The 17,922-nt window shown below is 39.4% G+C and overlaps 1 protein-coding gene across 1 annotated transcript; it reads left to right on the top strand.

Moving 5' to 3' along the window:
• Nucleotides 1-1,233: 1,233 nt before the first annotated feature.
• LOC109409128 (fez family zinc finger protein erm) lies at nucleotides 1,234-14,274 on the top strand. The gene is made up of 2 exons (XM_019682540.3): nucleotides 1,234-2,502; nucleotides 11,969-14,274. Exons 1-2 carry the CDS (start codon nucleotides 2,491-2,493, stop codon nucleotides 13,520-13,522), a joined length of 1,566 nt encoding a protein of 521 aa, XP_019538085.2. The 5' UTR covers nucleotides 1,234-2,490; the 3' UTR covers nucleotides 13,523-14,274.
• The last annotated feature ends 3,648 nt before the right edge of the window (nucleotides 14,275-17,922 follow it).

Raw genomic sequence — 17,922 nt, 5'->3', positions numbered from 1 at the left:
CAGTCTCGCAATGATGAGCGGTGGTGTTCAAAATTGTGTAAAGGTTCCTAGTGAATTGTCTAGATTGAAGATTGATCTACAGTAACCCCACACTCTCTCTCTTCTTGGCGTAACGTCCTCATTGGGACAAAGCCTGCTTCTCAGCTTAGTGTTCTATGAGCACTTTCACAGTTATTAACTGAGAGCTTCCTCTGCCAATGACCATTTTGCATGTGTATATCGTGTAGCAGGCACGAAGATACTCTATACCCAAGGAAGTCAAGAAAATTTCCTTTACGAAAAGATCCTGGACCGACCGGGAATCGAACCCGTCACCCTCAGCATGGTCATGCTGAATACCCGTGCGTTTACCGCTTCGGCTATATGGGCCCTCAACCCCACACTGCAGCTACTGAGTTTTTATTGTTCTGTTTCATCTGTTCTTTACACGACAATCCTCGTGTTTTCTAATTGAGGGGTCCAGAAGCAAAGGGGACTAAGTGACCATATTATCGATTTTAAGCTGAGCATATAAAAAAATCTACGGATTTCAAGCTTTATGAAACTTTTTTAAGATTATTTTTACGATGATTAGAAAAATTACAATGAATCGGAGAAAATTGTGTCGATATTGAAACTCTATAGTCTATACGTTTTGTATGAGATGAAAAATGGGTGAAAAACATTAATCCTCATTCACTCGAGAGTAGATTTTTGTTATGTACACCCGTTTGCTTCTAACCCTCTCAATTATAATAGTTGGTTATTCGATTTTGTGTTAAAAATAGATACACTACCCGTCATAAGTACGGACTCACAAAAAGTATTGCAACAATATTGCATCACCCTGACTCACCTCGATATCTCTAAAACCAGAACACCTACATTAATGCCGCCTTAAGAAAAGTGGTTGCTTTTGATCTTCTGAATAACTTTCCTGAAGACAGCATCTTTGTAAGTCCTCAGGTTTTGGAGATATCGAGGTGAGTCAGGGGGATGCTATATTGTTGCAATACTTTTTGTGAGTCCGTACTTATGACGGGTAGTGTATGTACACGCCATTCCTTCCTGACACCAAAATATGACCCGTAAAATAAGAACTGCTGAAGACCACTGACCTAGACAACGCAAGCAACTAACAAGCAATCCTCAGTTGCCAATATCTATTTCTATGTAGGTTCCACCAGATCCTATGTACGTTTCCAATTCGTTCCAAAGATACAACCAACGGTGCCACCGTCAGACAGGGTGGGAGGGGGATTGCTGCCGTCGAGAGAAGATGTTTGTATATAGCATTAACGCTATGTGTATGGCATGTGTCCTTTTTCCGGCTCGTTGCTCATTGTCGGTTGGCAGGATGAATGGCTCGAAGGATTGCGCGCTCGAAGCGAAACGAACGTCACTCGACAGGGCCATGCCAGGAGCAAGGAGGGAAAATCCTCCCGGTGCGTGGTGTGTAGGGTGAGCAAGCAGAGGGATGTTTTTACCTTTTTATGCTCGGTGCCTTTTCTCAGTGCTGGCTGTTGGTGTGCATGCTTTGGTAGGCATGTGCTACGATTATGCGCAAATTCGGTACTGTGTCGGTACATCCGTTTTGTGGGTATGTGTGCGAAGTGGTTGACGATGAAAGAAGGTTACGATCTGAGGGCCCTAGCAGTCACCGTTCAAAAGCTCAAAAAACATCGAACAGCGAACATCGTGCGCTCTCGTTTGCTCTCGCGTGTCTCACTTGGTGGAAAGGATTTGCATTTTGGTGTCCTCGCCTCCCTTCCTGATGGATGGATAACGACGACGACGACGACTGACCGAGATTTGCTGGAGTACTATCAGCGGGATTGTGTTGTTTGCTCAGACCAGTTTCAGCTGTCGAACCGGTTGCATTCACGAGTAGCCATTTGTCCGCGCTACGGAAACGGAACAGTGAACTTGTGCTTGAACGATGAAAATAGCAGCGTGTTATAGTTGAGTGCTTATCACTAGTGTGTGCTGAATACGGCTGCAAAGGCTGCCTTCAAGTGCTCTGACAAACATATATCTACACACATCTCCGTGCATCTCGAACCGTACGCACTGGATAACTCAGAGGAGACCGCAGAACGCTGGATAGGAATCATCCTAGCTCGGGAGTGTGGCCCCTTGAAATCTTGTAATCAATTGAATTAATTTCCCCAAACCCGAGTTTTGCCACCCGCATTTGGCACCTTCCGAAGAACATCTTGAAGACAAGTGGCGGTGTTGCTGGAGTGTGCTCTTCTCGTACGTGGCATATGAACAAACAGTGGGAGTGCGAGTGTGTGAACTAAATACCAGCAGCGCAGCGTATGGATGACTCCAGCAGAAGAAGGAAACTTTTAATTTAAGTGTTAGATTGTTGTGCTGTGAGTTTCAATTAATTCCACCAACTACGGAAACTGGAGGAGGTTCTATCTAGCGTCGGGCAAGGATTGCTCCCGAAGTTGCTCGAGTGGCACTTGATCAACGCCAACGGCAGCGGGCCACCGGCAGTGCAACATGGTTTATTTCGTAAGTATTTTGTTTACTGCTTTTTAGTGATATAATCTGTGAGGATTGTTGGGAACGAATGGAAATATTTGGGGTTCTTAAGTGTTAAAAGTTATTTGGGATGTACTATGCAACTATGCTTAAGTAACTATCTTGTTATTTTAACTCTCTAATAGTCGCGCTGTTGTATTTTGTACAACATGTTGAAAAAAGCTCGTTTGTTGTACAAAACACCGCGCGAAGAAGGTTAAATCAATAATATTCTCTGAAAGATGTTGCTGGATTCCGCAAGTTTTAAGTTGTACGTTTGGGCCTTTTCTATGTGGATTTTATATGTGGAACGAAACTGAGTAGAATTCAGAATATTCATAATGGATGAATGAAATTATCCTGAGAAATTACTTCGCTGTACCCTTTATCTCTAATTTTTAAATTATTAGTGTACTCAATTTGCTAGAATTTTCAATCAATTAGGAGGATAAATGATGATGGTTAAATCAATTTGCGATCCTCTAATGAGAGCTTTAACCCTCCTTTGACATTAGGGACATTTTTGACCCAAACCGTACACAGCGTTAGCGAGCTGCTTCCGTCGTGATGCAAAAGGAAGGTAAAACCACAGATAACAGACGTTCATTCTGGCACACAAAATGATTGTAAACGCTATCAAACACTATTTTAATAATGAAACGTAACTGGCAACCATTTGGAGAAGGCGCAACGATCGCATTCACAGCGCTTGAGTGCAAAGGGAACGTTCAAAAATTACGTCCAACATTTGGGGGAGGGGGGGGGGTCTACGAAAGTGTGACAGTACGTGTATAAGGTATAGCAAAATAGCGTGGCAGAGGGGGGAGGGGGGGTTCTAGAAATCCTGAAAAATGATGGACGTAATATTTGAATCTTCCCATGACAATTCGTTTAATAGATGGTGGCAGTGACCAACGTATTTAGTTTTTGGTGTTTTTACACAGGTTTTGAGTTAAAATTTGTTCTAGGATAAACATTTGTTATCTGTGGTTAAACGTATCTTTGAGACCTAGAGAGTAACGAAAACCTTCCGAATGCGTAGTATTTAGAGCAGCATATCCAACGGGTATACCTAAATATGAGCATTTTATCATTTTTGCTCAAGTTGCTTTCCATATAGGGTAAATCGCCAATTGTTGCACGGTTAAAAATTCGCCAATTATTGCGCACCTCATAAGAAATACATGGAGCGTGCAATAATAGGCGAGTTTTTAGCCGTGCAACAATTGGAAAATTACCCTAACTAATGTTAGAGAAACAGTGCACAGTGTTTTATTTTGCCGATTTTATGCACTTTTCGAAGAACTTTTCAGCTGTTGATTTTTGCGATACACATAATTTCTTTGGAGGAGTTTCTACTTATATATTGCGCCTATTTTGACGAAGAGTTGGATGATCAATCCACTAAGTTTGATGTTTTCGGCAAAGTCGAAGGCGTAATTATGCTTTATCGCATACTTTACGGATATATTGCGTTGTCTGTGCATGACCCCTTGAAATCATATGTTTTATCATAACTTTTACCGGATTTTTTTAAATTTTTTTTACCGCTTCTACAAAATTGTTTACAAAGTAAATGTAATAATACATAGTTTTGCTGAACATCAAAAAACGCTAGCTTTTGAAATTTACAAATTACTGATTTTTATAGAGTAATTTTGAATTCGTCAAATTGCTTTCGGTGCAAAATGACAAAGAAACCTATTTTGAACTATGAAAAAAAAATATATACATTTATACATTATTAAGGTGAAGATATGACGAAGCCACACCACAAATTTTCCAAAGCACAAATCTAAAGACCCGAATGTCGGTTTGCGCTGAAAAGTTGATCGATTGGTTACCCGCTGGTAGTGGTGGAAAATTTGAGGTGTGGCTTCGTCATATCTTCACCTTAAAACGGCTGAATATTTTTTGTGCAAGTGTATGCTCATTGCTCATGTACTATGGTAAATTAACAAATAATCATCAAATTTTGAAATCATTCAATAACTTCCTTATTTAAAGAGATGTTTGGCAAAATTGTGTATTTTTGTATGTTCAACAATTTTGCACAGCATTCAAAACAAGTAAAACATCTTGGTTAAAAGTTATAATGAAAATGAATTTCTTGGAGACTTTTAACAATTTTTTTTTATAAGTCGTTAAAATGATCGTAGCTTTTTACCAAGATTTTCTATTTTTTTATGTTCTGTATAATGTTGTTAGGCTACAAAAACACATAATTTTGCTGAACATTGTGACATTCTATCTCTTGGTATGCAGAAATTATTAAAAAATTTCAATATTAGATGATTGTTTATTTTTTTAACATAACACATGAGAATTCACTTGCATACAAAAGTTTCAGTCGTTTTTATAACCATCGGTTTTAGTAGAATCGGGTATCTGTTTCCTCGAGATAAAATCATGTTTTTGATCCCCCATACAGTTTTTCAGGGTCTACAGCCACAGCTATAAATGCACAGCTAAAAAGCTGTGGGTGACAGGTTCGATTCTCGGTCGATCCAGAAACTTTTCGTAATGGAAATTTCCCTGACTTCCTTGGGCCTGCCATACGTTGAGAAGCTGGCTTTGTCCCAGTGTGGACGTTACACCAGGAAAAAGAAGAAGAACACCCCTTGAGGGACAACTTAGCCTTGAGACACGGACATCAAATTTGAACATGATCATTTCTTATCGGAGCCGCTCAAGTTCCAATATTGAACTATAATCATTTACATTGTTTTGCAAAATATGGGACGGTCTTGTACTTGATCCACTCTGACTAAACGATTTTTGGAACTACATTTTGCACTGTTTTTTTTAAATATTTGTTGGAAAATTAATGCACAAGAAGGACAACAGTTAACAGAAGTGTTGAATAATGTGAGGTAGAAGTTTAAATTTGATATTTCTGTTATGTATTACACCAAAGATAATCATTTTCAATTTTTATATCTGGCCAAAGTCTACGCTCCATACAAATTTCAAATTTTTTGTATGGACGAAAGTCTACCAGGGGGGGGGGGGGTGGTCTGAGATGGCCAAAATTTGGTCTACGTGGTTTGTGAACAGCCCTGATGGACAAAATCAAAAGACTCCCGCATGGGAGCATCCACAAACACTCAATATCCTAATCGCTGCTTCACGTGTCGAGAAGAGATGTCGGGTTTTGAGCATTTGGTAAATGCAATTGGAAATCATTGAAAGATAAACAGGAAAATCCGTGCAGCTTCCAATATGGAATCGAAAGATACGTGTTCAAAAGTATCCTGGAAATTCAAGAAACAAACAAAATTGCTTTTGAATGAATACTTTTTCGATATCGTAAAAAATTTCCACCTGAGTTTTCCGGGAAAATAGGCGACCCTGAATTTTCCTCATTTTTTTTTGTTCATATATCCATGAGCTCTGCCTGTGGAAAAAGTTTCATGAAAATCTGAGACCCTTCGGCCAAAACCCGTACGGTAATAAAAAAAATTCCCCATATGAGACGTAAGATTGGTAATAATGACATCCTTTATGAAATTTTTTGAAACTTCAATGAAGATTCTTCTAAAATTCACCCTGAAGTATGAATAAATTATAATAATAATTATTAATATGAATAGTTGCTGGTGAAAATTTAAGCCTGTGTAGTTTCCTTCAGTTTACTGTCTGGTGAGTTCCGAGTTGTCCTTAGTTTTTACTAGCATTAAATTTGTAAGCAGTCAGATTTTTTACCGCTGCATGATCAGATGTAGCTAGTACTTGCAATTACCTATTTTGACCGTTAGGAGAGTCTCGTCTCGAGAAAACTAGTTATTAGACTATGATGTAAGATTTTATAAATAATCCTGATCTACCAGTGAAATACGTTGAAACTCAGAAAGATTCTATGACGTTTTTTCCTCAGTAGGAATTCCAAAGCTTATTCAATGAGCTAAAAAACATAAAAAAAAAAATCTCCGACGTGACATCGTCAAGAATTTAGATAACATCTCTGAACCGTTCTAACTAACTAACATTACTGAATAGTTCTAGAAGAAACAAGACACTTTGAAATAAATTTTTATTGGGCAGTATTTGGAGGGCTCAAGGTCACTCAGTTTAGAGCCCAATGCACTTTAGAACTTCGCAAATATGGAATTTTGGTTTGAATAGGTACAGGGGATAGACAAAATGATCGGGACAGGTAAAATTTGCAATTTACTTGGTCTAGCAATCGCATAAACCGAATGGATTGATATACAGTGTCGGACAAAACAATAAGACCACCAGCCATTTTTCTTACAAAATAGTCATGTATGGCGATGTGATGCTCGATTTTGACAGTCGCGGGAATTACGTGAATTTTGATTTGTATTTAATTGATTGAGTGCTGTACACTACATCAAACGTTACAGATATGCGATACAACAAAATAAAAGGACCAGATATATGGAGGATATAGGGTAAAAAGGTATAATACGCCCCACCGGGGCAAAACGCCCCCTTCATTTTCTAGCGATTCGAGCGCTTTTTGCATGCGGGATCGATTGGAAATCTTAAATATTGCTGATTAATTGCCATCAAGCTGGTCCGTTTGTTGATTGGTCTATAATAAAAGCAATAAAAATATCAAAAAGTCTGAAATCGAGGCTTTTGGCGTAATATTTTACCTCTTGCAAGCTGGCTTCATTGTAAACGAAGCTAGTTCTGTTAGCTTATGTTATTTTGCAACTTTTATGCAGTTAAACACTTGTTAAAAGGCCCTCCTAGGATAAGCATGTGGTAGTTTTATCACGGGGCTGGACGTTTTTCTTTTGATGGGGCGTATTGCCCCGTTTGTTTTGATAAGGTAAATTTTGGAACGTTTTCGGAAAACGTTTCAAAGCTTCCATAGCCGCCCCTCCAGAGGTAAAGTTCTCATGCAACACTTCACTAACATTAGAAACAACGATTTGCAGTGGACAATAGATGGAATAAGGCGCCAATTTTAGATATATTGCCATTTCTGCTTAGGGGGGGGGGGGGGGGCATATTATACCTGTTTACTCTATGAGAGTAAGTATTTTTATGATTGATTAACTAGTGCTGCTAAAACTAAGGATGCCATTTGAACTTGGGGACATTTTTATCGAATTGACCACTGTTGCATTTGCCACGAAGAGATTCTTTCCGAATTTACAAAATACTCCTGTCCTGCGTTTCAGAGGAGAATTTCATATTCCTGTATATTTGCATGTTTTAGTTAGTTTTGTATATAATCAATAATTTTGTAGTTACTCACGTTTAGTATTCTTTTTTATCTTTTCATTTCTTCGGTACACTCGAGATGCCTAGCTTTAATTACCACTCTGTTAAATAACAATGAAATAACACTATATAATATTCAGATTTACTTACGAAATTCATGTTTTAATATTTACCATTCCGAATGAAATCACTGATGCTAAAAGTTTATGGTAATTTAGATTAGAAGTAGATCGAATTCAACAAATATCTTTTATCTTCTAGCTCCAGTCTCAGAATTCACTCTAACAATAGATGTAAGACAATAAATGATATAGTATCCCATACCAAATTAAATTCATGAACGTCGTTATTTGGTAGGGGCTCGAAGCTTGAAGCGCAATGCCAGAGGGGCATATCACAACCACAAATAACCATCATTAAAATCTGATGTTATTGTTTTGTCGTATCGTATACCTGTAACTTTTGATGTAGTGAATAGAACTCAATCATCAATTTACCTAATACAAATCAAAATTCACGTAATTCCATGTTGATTGCCAAAATTTCAGCCAAATCGGTTTACTAGAAACCGAGTACCATATCGTCAAACTTGGCCATTTTGTATGAAATGGTTCCAGGTTATTTGGCCGAACGCCATTTGGCCTAAAGGATCATTAAATAAATTTTGGCCGAATGCCGTTTGGCCGAAAAAGAATGATGAACTTTAGTAGCCATGCCACTGTTCCCCGCATAACTCGAAAGAACAGCCTATGATTAAAAAAAAAAAATCTTTGATAAAATATTGGCAGTTTCAACGTCAACTAACCACTGAATTACAAAACTAGACAGAATAGCCTATGACGTAGCTTCCCAAACTTTCAGGTGAGCGACCGCCTTTTTTCAGCTGACGCGTACTTTTCGCGACCCACCATAGAAATTTCCTCATTTGCTGTCTGTTACAGTAAAATATTCTACTGACTGATAAACGATATATACATGCAAAATGGTCATTGGCAGAGGAAGCTCTTAGTTAATAACTGTGAAAGAGCTCATAGAACACTGAGCTGGAATGCATGATTTGTTCTAGTGATCACGATTTGCTCTGCACCCAGTATGAAATGTTCATCGACAACATCTTTGTTTGAGATACGACTGGGATGATGTTGCTTCGGAATATTAACGTCGTGATGCGGACAATTTCCTACCTATCGCGCGGTTTAAAACCATTCGGACTCAATATATACTAGAACTTCCGCAAGACATATTTCAGTTTAGCAAAGCCTTGTTGGCTAGGAAACCTTGACCGATTGAACCCTTGAAGATGGTCCCATCAGACCGAAACGTCGGGAAAAAACATAAACTAGTATTTTCGAATCCCCAAAAAGACTGCAGCGCCATTATTCCGTAGTAATATCGACATCATTAGTTCGGCGCGTTCTCGTGATCGCGAAGAGCACACGTTTGCTTTGTGTGTGGGGATGGGTTCAATACCCAACAGCACCATCAAAAAAATTCGTCGATTGACACCGGTCTTTCTCTGAGCACATGCTCTAACGAAACTGTATAATATGATGACGACCACGGCGATACGAAATGTATTCCGATGGACTGATAACAAACAACAGGCATCATCATCACGTATGTATAAGTCCGGAATCAGTCATCCAACTTGACCAATCGGTGCATTCTATGAACCGGTAGTAATTTCCGGTTGTTCTGTCAAATTTTCGACAAAATCGGGCAAAAATAGATTGGTTAATGAATGACTGTGACCAAACCAGAAACTTGCATGCACAAACCTGATGAATTAAGCATCAAACCACGCTGAGTTTGATTATCCTGGCCTTGCTCATTTGCTAAACAAGGCGAATGATCCAAATCAGGTGCGTTTGCTTACGATTTTCCAAGATTAATGCTCTTGAAAACGTGCGTTGGACCTCATGGTGGCCATAATGTGTTCTCTGATGTTTCACCTTAAATGTATTGAAATTTTGTATGAGATCCTAATGGTGGGCTTCGTGACCATGCGGTTTGCGGTGTCAGTCGTCTAGGAGTATCGTAAGCCTCGAAGTGTGGGTTCGATTCCCGCTCCAGTCGGTGAAAACTTTTCGTCGAACGAAAAATTCATTACTTGGCCACTGGGCGTTATGTATGTTGTTCGTTGTTGAGTTGCGTATGCGTTGCGTTGCGTGGTAACGGTGTAATTCGTAGATTGCAAACTGAAAGTTGTCATGTTTGAACTTTAATACTTCTATTCTAATTGCTTATGGAATGCTATTTGGGAAAGAACAGCTATGTAATCAGAGGATGAAGCAAAAAAGACCTGAGAACTACCATTGCCAGCCACGTCTATCTTCTCCGTTACGAGGAAAGGAATGGATGTTGGTTGATGATTTGACACTTACTTTATGAAAGGCCAGCGACTCACCGGTGCCCCCATAAGTGTCAAGGAGTTGGATATTTGGAATGGGTTGATTGGGGATTCACTATAAACGAGTGATGCGACAAGATGCAGATTATGTAAGTGTATTTGGGTAGATCGTGTAGATCTGTTGGTGTGAGTGTCAGTGTTTTAGTATCTTTAAACACCAACGTTGGGAGTGACGTAGCTAAGAGATTTTGCCACTCCATGGGCCTCAGGGATGGGGTACAGGTTTTTGGACCATGTGTCCTGGCTAACAAGCCTAGATTTAAGCGCCATTACTCGCTCTCTGAAACGAGAAGAAACAAGTTATGCGGAGGGGATGGGAAAGTAGGGATGGGATGACATCTATTTATCGAGAGGTCAGCGACTCACCGACTCTTTCGTAAATAGCAAGTTGGGTTTTTGGTAAAGGAATGGTCTAGAATTTATTATACGTAAGCAATGCGATTGGAATGTTATTGTTGGAGTTTGAACTCTATGATCATGAATAGTAGACTAAATCAGAACGGAATCACCAAATTATTTAAATTTCCCTTGGCAGAAGAAGTGACCAAGAAGTCCGACACACTACGCTCGGCGTTATGTGTGTTGTCCGTTGTCTAGTGTAAGTAAATGTGTTCAGTCTGTGCAGCCTTTGGCTATAGATGGTGTGAATTGTCTTTAAAATGTATAGTATCTGGTTGAAATCAAGTTTTCGAAGTATTCGTGAAAAGTTTCCAATTATCAGAATACTTCATTTCATTCAGTGTAAACACTATGTGATTTATGGGACTCCTCTTAAAACAAATTGTGCCTTAAGGCCGGTGTAAGAAAACATCAATCTGTCTCACTTCCGTAGCTACGCTACTGCTAGAAATAGTGCTAATTGGCATATCTCTCGTTTACATTGGAAAAAGGATGATACCTTCAGTTTTCACTGGTTCAAATCACGCTGAAACGCCTATTAAAGTACCAAACTTAGATTGAACTGTCCGAATTAATAAGAGAAGTTCCTAGAACGAGGTTTTGGCAAAAAGTGTGTGAATTTCATAACTTCATAATTCACAACATAACTGGCTGGCTATTATGTTAGGCGCCGTTCATAAACCACGTAGACTTTTTGGGGGGAGGGGGGGGTCTGGCCAAAGTCAACGCTCCATACAAATTTTGAAATTTTTGTATGGACAAAAGTCTACGAGGGGGGAGGGGGGGGGGGGTCTGAGATGGCCAAATTTTGGTCTACGTGGTTTATGAACAGCCCCTTAGGAAATAATCAAAACTCCTGCAAGTCATTTTTTTCAACAAATGATTGCTTTAAAATCATCTGATGAAAATTGACTTTGTATGTAGAAATTTTGTTAGACAAAACAAAGAAATAATGTTTGTTGGACATCAAAATTATCGTAAAACAATGAACAATACTTTGCACGTATCATAATAGAAGAATGTAAAATAGGCGTGTGCCATCCATCAATTGTGTTCGACCCTTTCATATTGTGCCAACAACTAATTTATCAAATTTTACATTCACAAAATTAATTATGTGATACGTGACATTCCACCAAACATTGCCCTTCTTGACTGCTGTGGTTCGAGAAACAATGAATTTGTTCAAACCCTTCTACTCGGAGATATCACGAATGGATTTCTAGTCAATTGTTTCTCAACCACATATCAATTGCGCACCCTCTAACAGCATTTCAAACAGCCGATTTCCAAACGTTCTTCAATCATTAAGGTGGCATCCAACGGCGCCTGATTTCCATTCAACCCCGTACAGAAATGACCTACCCCTCTTTTCAAACCCCTCATGTGTGTCGAACAGGAAAAAATCTCACATTTCCCCTGTTTTCTCGTTATTTTTTCTTCCGACAGAGTCCACGTGGTATACAACCGCCGTGTAGCCCACCAGGATTGCCGATCACATCCAAAAGCCCAACGATGGAGTCAGCGAACAGCAGTAGTACCGAGGTCGAACCGGTCGACCAGAAACCAATCAAGATCCAGCGGACCAGCGGAGGAGCGCTGAAGTTTTCCATAGCGAACATTATGGGACGGGACGATGGCGACCGGGAGGAAGAAGAGGAATGTAGGCGGAAGGAAAGACCAGCGCCACCGGAAAGTCCTCCGTCGGCCGGATCCAGTCCGAGCTATGAACAGATGAGCGTGAATGAGTCGGCGTTCAAAAAATACGTACCTAGTTCCATGCATCAATTCGTGGTCAATCGCCACCAGGATTTACTGAGTCAATATCCTTTGCTTTACTATCCGGGTCAATTAATGTGTGCCGCCGCCGCTGCGCAGTACGCAGCACTAACTCAGCATCCGGTATCGCTGTTGAACGGATCTTCGTTAGCTACGGCTGGGGGTTCGAGTGCGGCGAATGGTTCGTCGGCGTTGCATTCGTATGCTCCGACGGCGAATGCTCTGAGAAGTCTAGAAGCTACAGCAATGTCTCCACCTCATCATTCTCTGACCCACCACAAAAAAGTGAATCTAAATTCATCGACGTCTTCGTCGGCGTCATCCAGTGATTTGAATAGTTCAACCAATTCTACGAATTCGACCAACGCTGTTTCGGTAGCAGCCCTAGCAAAGCAGAAGACGTTTGCTTGTCCGGAGTGTGGTAAAGTGTTCAATGCCCATTACAATCTCACCCGCCATATGCCAGTCCACACCGGTGCACGTCCTTTCATCTGCAAAATCTGTGGCAAAGGATTCCGTCAGGCGTCCACTCTGTGTCGACACAAGATCATCCACACGGCGGAGAAACCACATAAATGTCAAACGTGTGGAAAAGCATTCAACCGCTCTTCGACACTGAACACCCATACCCGTATCCACGCCGGCTACAAACCTTACGTTTGCGAATACTGTGGAAAGGGCTTTCATCAGAAGGGAAACTACAAAAACCACAAGCTGACGCACAGCGGAGATAAGGCCTACAAGTGTACCATCTGCAACAAGGCGTTTCATCAGATCTACAATCTCACCTTTCACATGCACACACACAACGATAAGAAACCCTTCACGTGCAAAATCTGCGCAAAAGGATTCTGCCGAAACTTCGACCTTAAGAAGCACATGCGAAAGTTGCACGACGTCAGCGTCAGCTCGAGCCTCAAACGGCAACATCACCATCACCTCAATCATCACCACCATCACCAACAGCAGCAGCAGCAATCTTCACAGCAGTCATCTGACCACTCCCCGCACAGCTCGGCAGCCTGGCCCGGAGGACCCTCGGCTGCAGCGACCGCCTCTTCTCTGGCAGCCCTATCCAGTTCACCCCTCTCCACTCTGTCGAACCTGCATCACTCGGCCGTAGCGGCGGCAGCGCTTCGCTCCGGTGACTACAGCAGCCCATTCCTGATGCCAACGGCACGCGGAACGCGGCTGGATGCGCCCTTCATCGGGAAGGTTTTCTGACAAAAGTACTACCAGCATAACTTCGGCGGAGGCAGCCATCTTCACCAGCCGCCGGGTCAACCTCCGACGGCCGGGATGATCCCGCAACCTTTGCCGCCGCAGTCGCAACAACCAACGCACCAGTTGACCGCCAGCTTGACCAAGAGCATTCTGATCAACTAGGTATCCGGGGACCATCATCGTTCGTTGTGCTCTCTTGCAGTTTTCCTTCACCGGAAAATGCGTTCAGTGAGACGAGATCCACAATTAGGGAAAGAAAACAGTGCAATATGTGTGTAGTTTTGGGAGAATATTAGAGGCTAAACGTGAGGCTAAGAACATTAGTTAGATTGATAAAGTGCGCAGAGAAGGAAAAAATCCCATTTTTTTAAAGCTGAGCCAGTGATTTGAGTGAGTGATCAACGTTAATCTAAGAAATAGCAACAACTAAGAATGTAAATAAATTCGGCAAACATGCGGACAGTGATCGTTTTAAAAGCTAATTCCATCTTCTAGATGTGTATTTTAACTAGGGTAATGGAACAAGAAGTGAGTAAAGGTGAAACCAAGTGCGAGCACACCTCTTTTACACACTCATGCAGCAAACAAATCAATTGTATCACAGATATAGGAAGCTAACATTGTTAGACGTGTAAGAGTAGAGCAAAATCGGTGAAGAACGAATTTATTTGTAAAATATAGAACGGAATCTAGAGCTATGTGTAATAGAATGTTTCCATCCTTCTAAGAAATACATTAAAATCGAAATTAAAAGCGCCTTTTGAGATTTTCATTTTGATGACATTACGACCCTGCCGTGTGCAGAATAGTTGTCCCATGTTCTATGGGAATCCCTATAAACATGGGACAACTATGCTGCACAAGGCAGGACCTGTCTTGAAAATGTTGCTTCTATTGGAACATGTTTTTCATGTTATTCGTTTTGCAATATACTTAACAAAACTTTTGGAAAGGGCGTATGAAAAAACCTTAAAAAAAATATAACTTTTGTTGGTTTTAAATTATGTCTTCGAAGAAGTTTGAGGGTATTTGAATTTAAATTAAAATAGGGGTAGGCGGGGCATAATGAGCAGCTATGGCATTGTGTCACCAAATGCAGTAAACTAGGCGCAATCAAACGCAATTTTAACGTATAATCCTCATTTGAACCTTAACTGACAAAAAATAATCGTTGAAACTCCGAAGAAAGTTAAAAAAGTTGCAATATTTATTGATTTAAAAAATGTATATAATCGTGAATTGTGTGTTGGGAGTGGGACATAATTAGCATCCTAGGGGTAGCAGAATGATCAATCCCTATTTTATACATAATTAAATGCTAATTGACTATTCTTGTCAATGATGAAGCATACCTGCAACAACCAATGAGAATTTGAGGGGATTACGGGGCTTAATTTGTAGGGAACTGTGGAGTCTGCTGTTTTGGAATTTTTAAACGGTGATAATATACAGATACTGAATTTTTCAAGCTAATAAATTGTAAATGATGACAAAACATTACTATGTGCATTAAAACCAAAAAAAAAAAACAATTAAAATTCGTTTGTTTGAGATGTTTATCATTTTCATTATTTTTTCATCAGTTGCTCAATTTGCCCAACTCTTTTGCCTAACTCGACTTTTTGAAGTATTTTTTTTTCAACAAAACAATCATACAAATATTTGAAAACTGAAACAAATACTTTTCATTGGCCCAGGAAATATCAAGAAAAATTATAAATACCCACTACGTTGTTATTTCGATTCCCAAAACCTTATTTTAAGACAGCTGATTCTTATAATATTTGCCCAGTGCATGACCACTTCACGAAATTTGATTTTTAAGGCAAACGTTTTTTTTTAGGACTAATGTTTAGTCATCATTTCATTGGATTTGAGATAATTAAGCTACAGGGGATAGACAAAATGATCGGGACAGGCAAAATTCTCACTTTTCAAAATCGGGCTATTTTGCAGGCAGTTATGAGCAATTTAGAAAAAGGTAGAATTATCCGATAGCCAACTTTGAGCTGTTATATCTCCGGAATCAATGACCTGAATGCAATGAAATTTTCACCATTTATGACTTATATAATGAGCTCTGAAAAACGTCTGACTTAACTTGAAATTATTAACAAGAGGAAAAGTTAAAGCAATTTCATTTATTTTATGATTTTTTAGTAATTTGGTCTGTTTTTAATATGCATCCCATTATTTTATGAAAGAATTTCCGGTTATGTTGTTATTTTCTTTCAAAACACATTTATATTTAAGACAATTGGAGGAACTTCAAATGAACTATAATAAGCATCTTCAATTTTAAAACGATGTTGAAATTTAAGAAAATTTGGTATTTTATTAGAAAAATTATCTAATCGTTATAATTGTCTTCCGTGTTAAGAATTTTAAGTCAAGTCAAAAGTTTTTCAAAGCTCATTATAAAAGTCATAAATGGTCAAAATTTGATTGTATTCGGTTTATTGAATCCGGAGATATAACAGCTCAAAATTGGCTATCGGATAATTATACCTTTATCTGGAATCTTTATAACTTTGTGCATAATAGCCAGATCATTTCCAAATGTTGTCCACTGATACACAACTAGTTGATCAACTTACAGTGAAAATTTGAGAATATTTGATGCACTTTTCGAAAAGTTACAGCTATTTGAATTTTTTTTGAGAAGGGAAAAACTTGCCTATCCCGAACATTTTGTCTATCCCCTGCACAATCAAACAATTTGTTTTGAAAATTTAGAAATTTACAGTAAAAATACAAGGTGCTCATTATGCCCCATCTAGTCATGATGCTCCGCCTAACCCTGTTTAATTTTTCATCAATTTTTTAAACACGGAGATGAACCAACCTGGGGCTGAAAATCTCCTTAACCCACCAGTGATCGCGCTGTTGTATTTTGTACAACACGTTGAAAAAACCTCGCTTCTTGTACTCAGCATTAGCGTGGTGCTGACGCAGGTAGTCAACCGCGCGAGTTACGGAAGGTTAATAAAGAGAAAAAAAAAAAATTTTTTTTTAAACAAAGTAAAAACTGATTATTTTTTGTCTCACGTTCAACCATGCTTAAAGTTTCGGAAATTCGGAAAATTAAAAAAAAAGTTTTTTTGTTAAATGTTTTTTCCCGATGTGCGATGAAAATTACTCTCAGTGTATTTTAAAAATCCATCAAATACTCTCAAACATCTTTGAAGACATAATTTTAATCCAACAAATCTGTTTCGAGTTATAGTATTTTAAAGAAGAAAATTCAATTTTTTTTTCAAACGACCTTTTCAAAAGGGCGATTAGTGAGGGAAAATAGTTATGTGTTGATGCAAAAGTAAATGATTAACTAAGTTCAGTGCATGATCATAATCTTATTCAAATTGAAAAATATTGAGTCAAAAATGGCATTTTTTTTCGTGTGAGGGCTGGAAATGCTCTATACCACATATGAAAAGTTATTTTATACAAGTTTTAAATTTTCAGCTATCGAAAAATTCAACTGGCCGATTATCTATAAAGTGAAACTATTTTTATTCAATTTAATTATGATAAATATAATAAACGATGACGTACTGAACAACAAAGCAAGTGTGGTTCAATTTGAGCTTCTTTTTATAGTCTTGTAGTTTTGTTTTTTTTTTAAATAAATTGGACAGTCCTTATAAATTCTCATACAAATTTCAAACGAGTTTACTCAAATGTGGACAGGTTTAGCCTAGGGTTTAGCTGAAAACTTGACCAGAACATCATTTCGTCATATAGAATGAAATAGGTCCCCTCATCAAACTTTTTGACATGTGGTATTGATCCACGCGATAATGCGAATTTTCAGGTAAGAGTGATGGGGGTGCGAGTGAAAAATCCGGGTTCAGAATCGCGCTACAATATTCGTTGGTCAGTCGGTTTTCACGGTAGAGCCATGCAAGCGCGAGTGTGGAATGCGGAATCAGATTAGCTTGAGAATTTTAGAATGGCAGACAATTTTCAGGTAAGAGTGATGGGGGTGCGAGTGAAAAATCCGGGATCAGAACCGCGCTACAATATTCGTTGGTCAGTCGGTTTTCTCGGTAGGGCGATGGAAGTGCGAGTGAAAAATCCGGGTTCAGAATCGCGCTACAATAATCGTAGATCAGTCGGTTTCCACGGTAGGGCGATGGAAACGCGAGCACGAAATCCGGGATCAGTGGTCATCGTGATCAAATAAATCATAATCGTGATGAAGACCGCGACGTGTATTTCCATATAACTAGTGGATCATATCACCTAACAGAGGTGGCTCCTAGATCCACACCTTACCCTACCCTACTAACCACCATTCCTTCCCGTGACAACTGTGGGGATGCTGTGGATTCCACGGTTTCTAGTAGCAACGGTTGTCGAACTAACATTCCTTCCCTTTCCTGATGACCGTAAGGACG

The sequence above is a fragment of the Aedes albopictus genome, chromosome 2 (genome assembly GCF_035046485.1).
Source record: "Aedes albopictus strain Foshan chromosome 2, AalbF5, whole genome shotgun sequence".
Classification (NCBI taxonomy): Eukaryota; Metazoa; Arthropoda; class Insecta; order Diptera; family Culicidae; genus Aedes; species Aedes albopictus.
The sequence above is the reverse complement of the archived record's forward strand: the minus strand, read 5'-3'. Positions and strand labels throughout refer to the sequence as shown.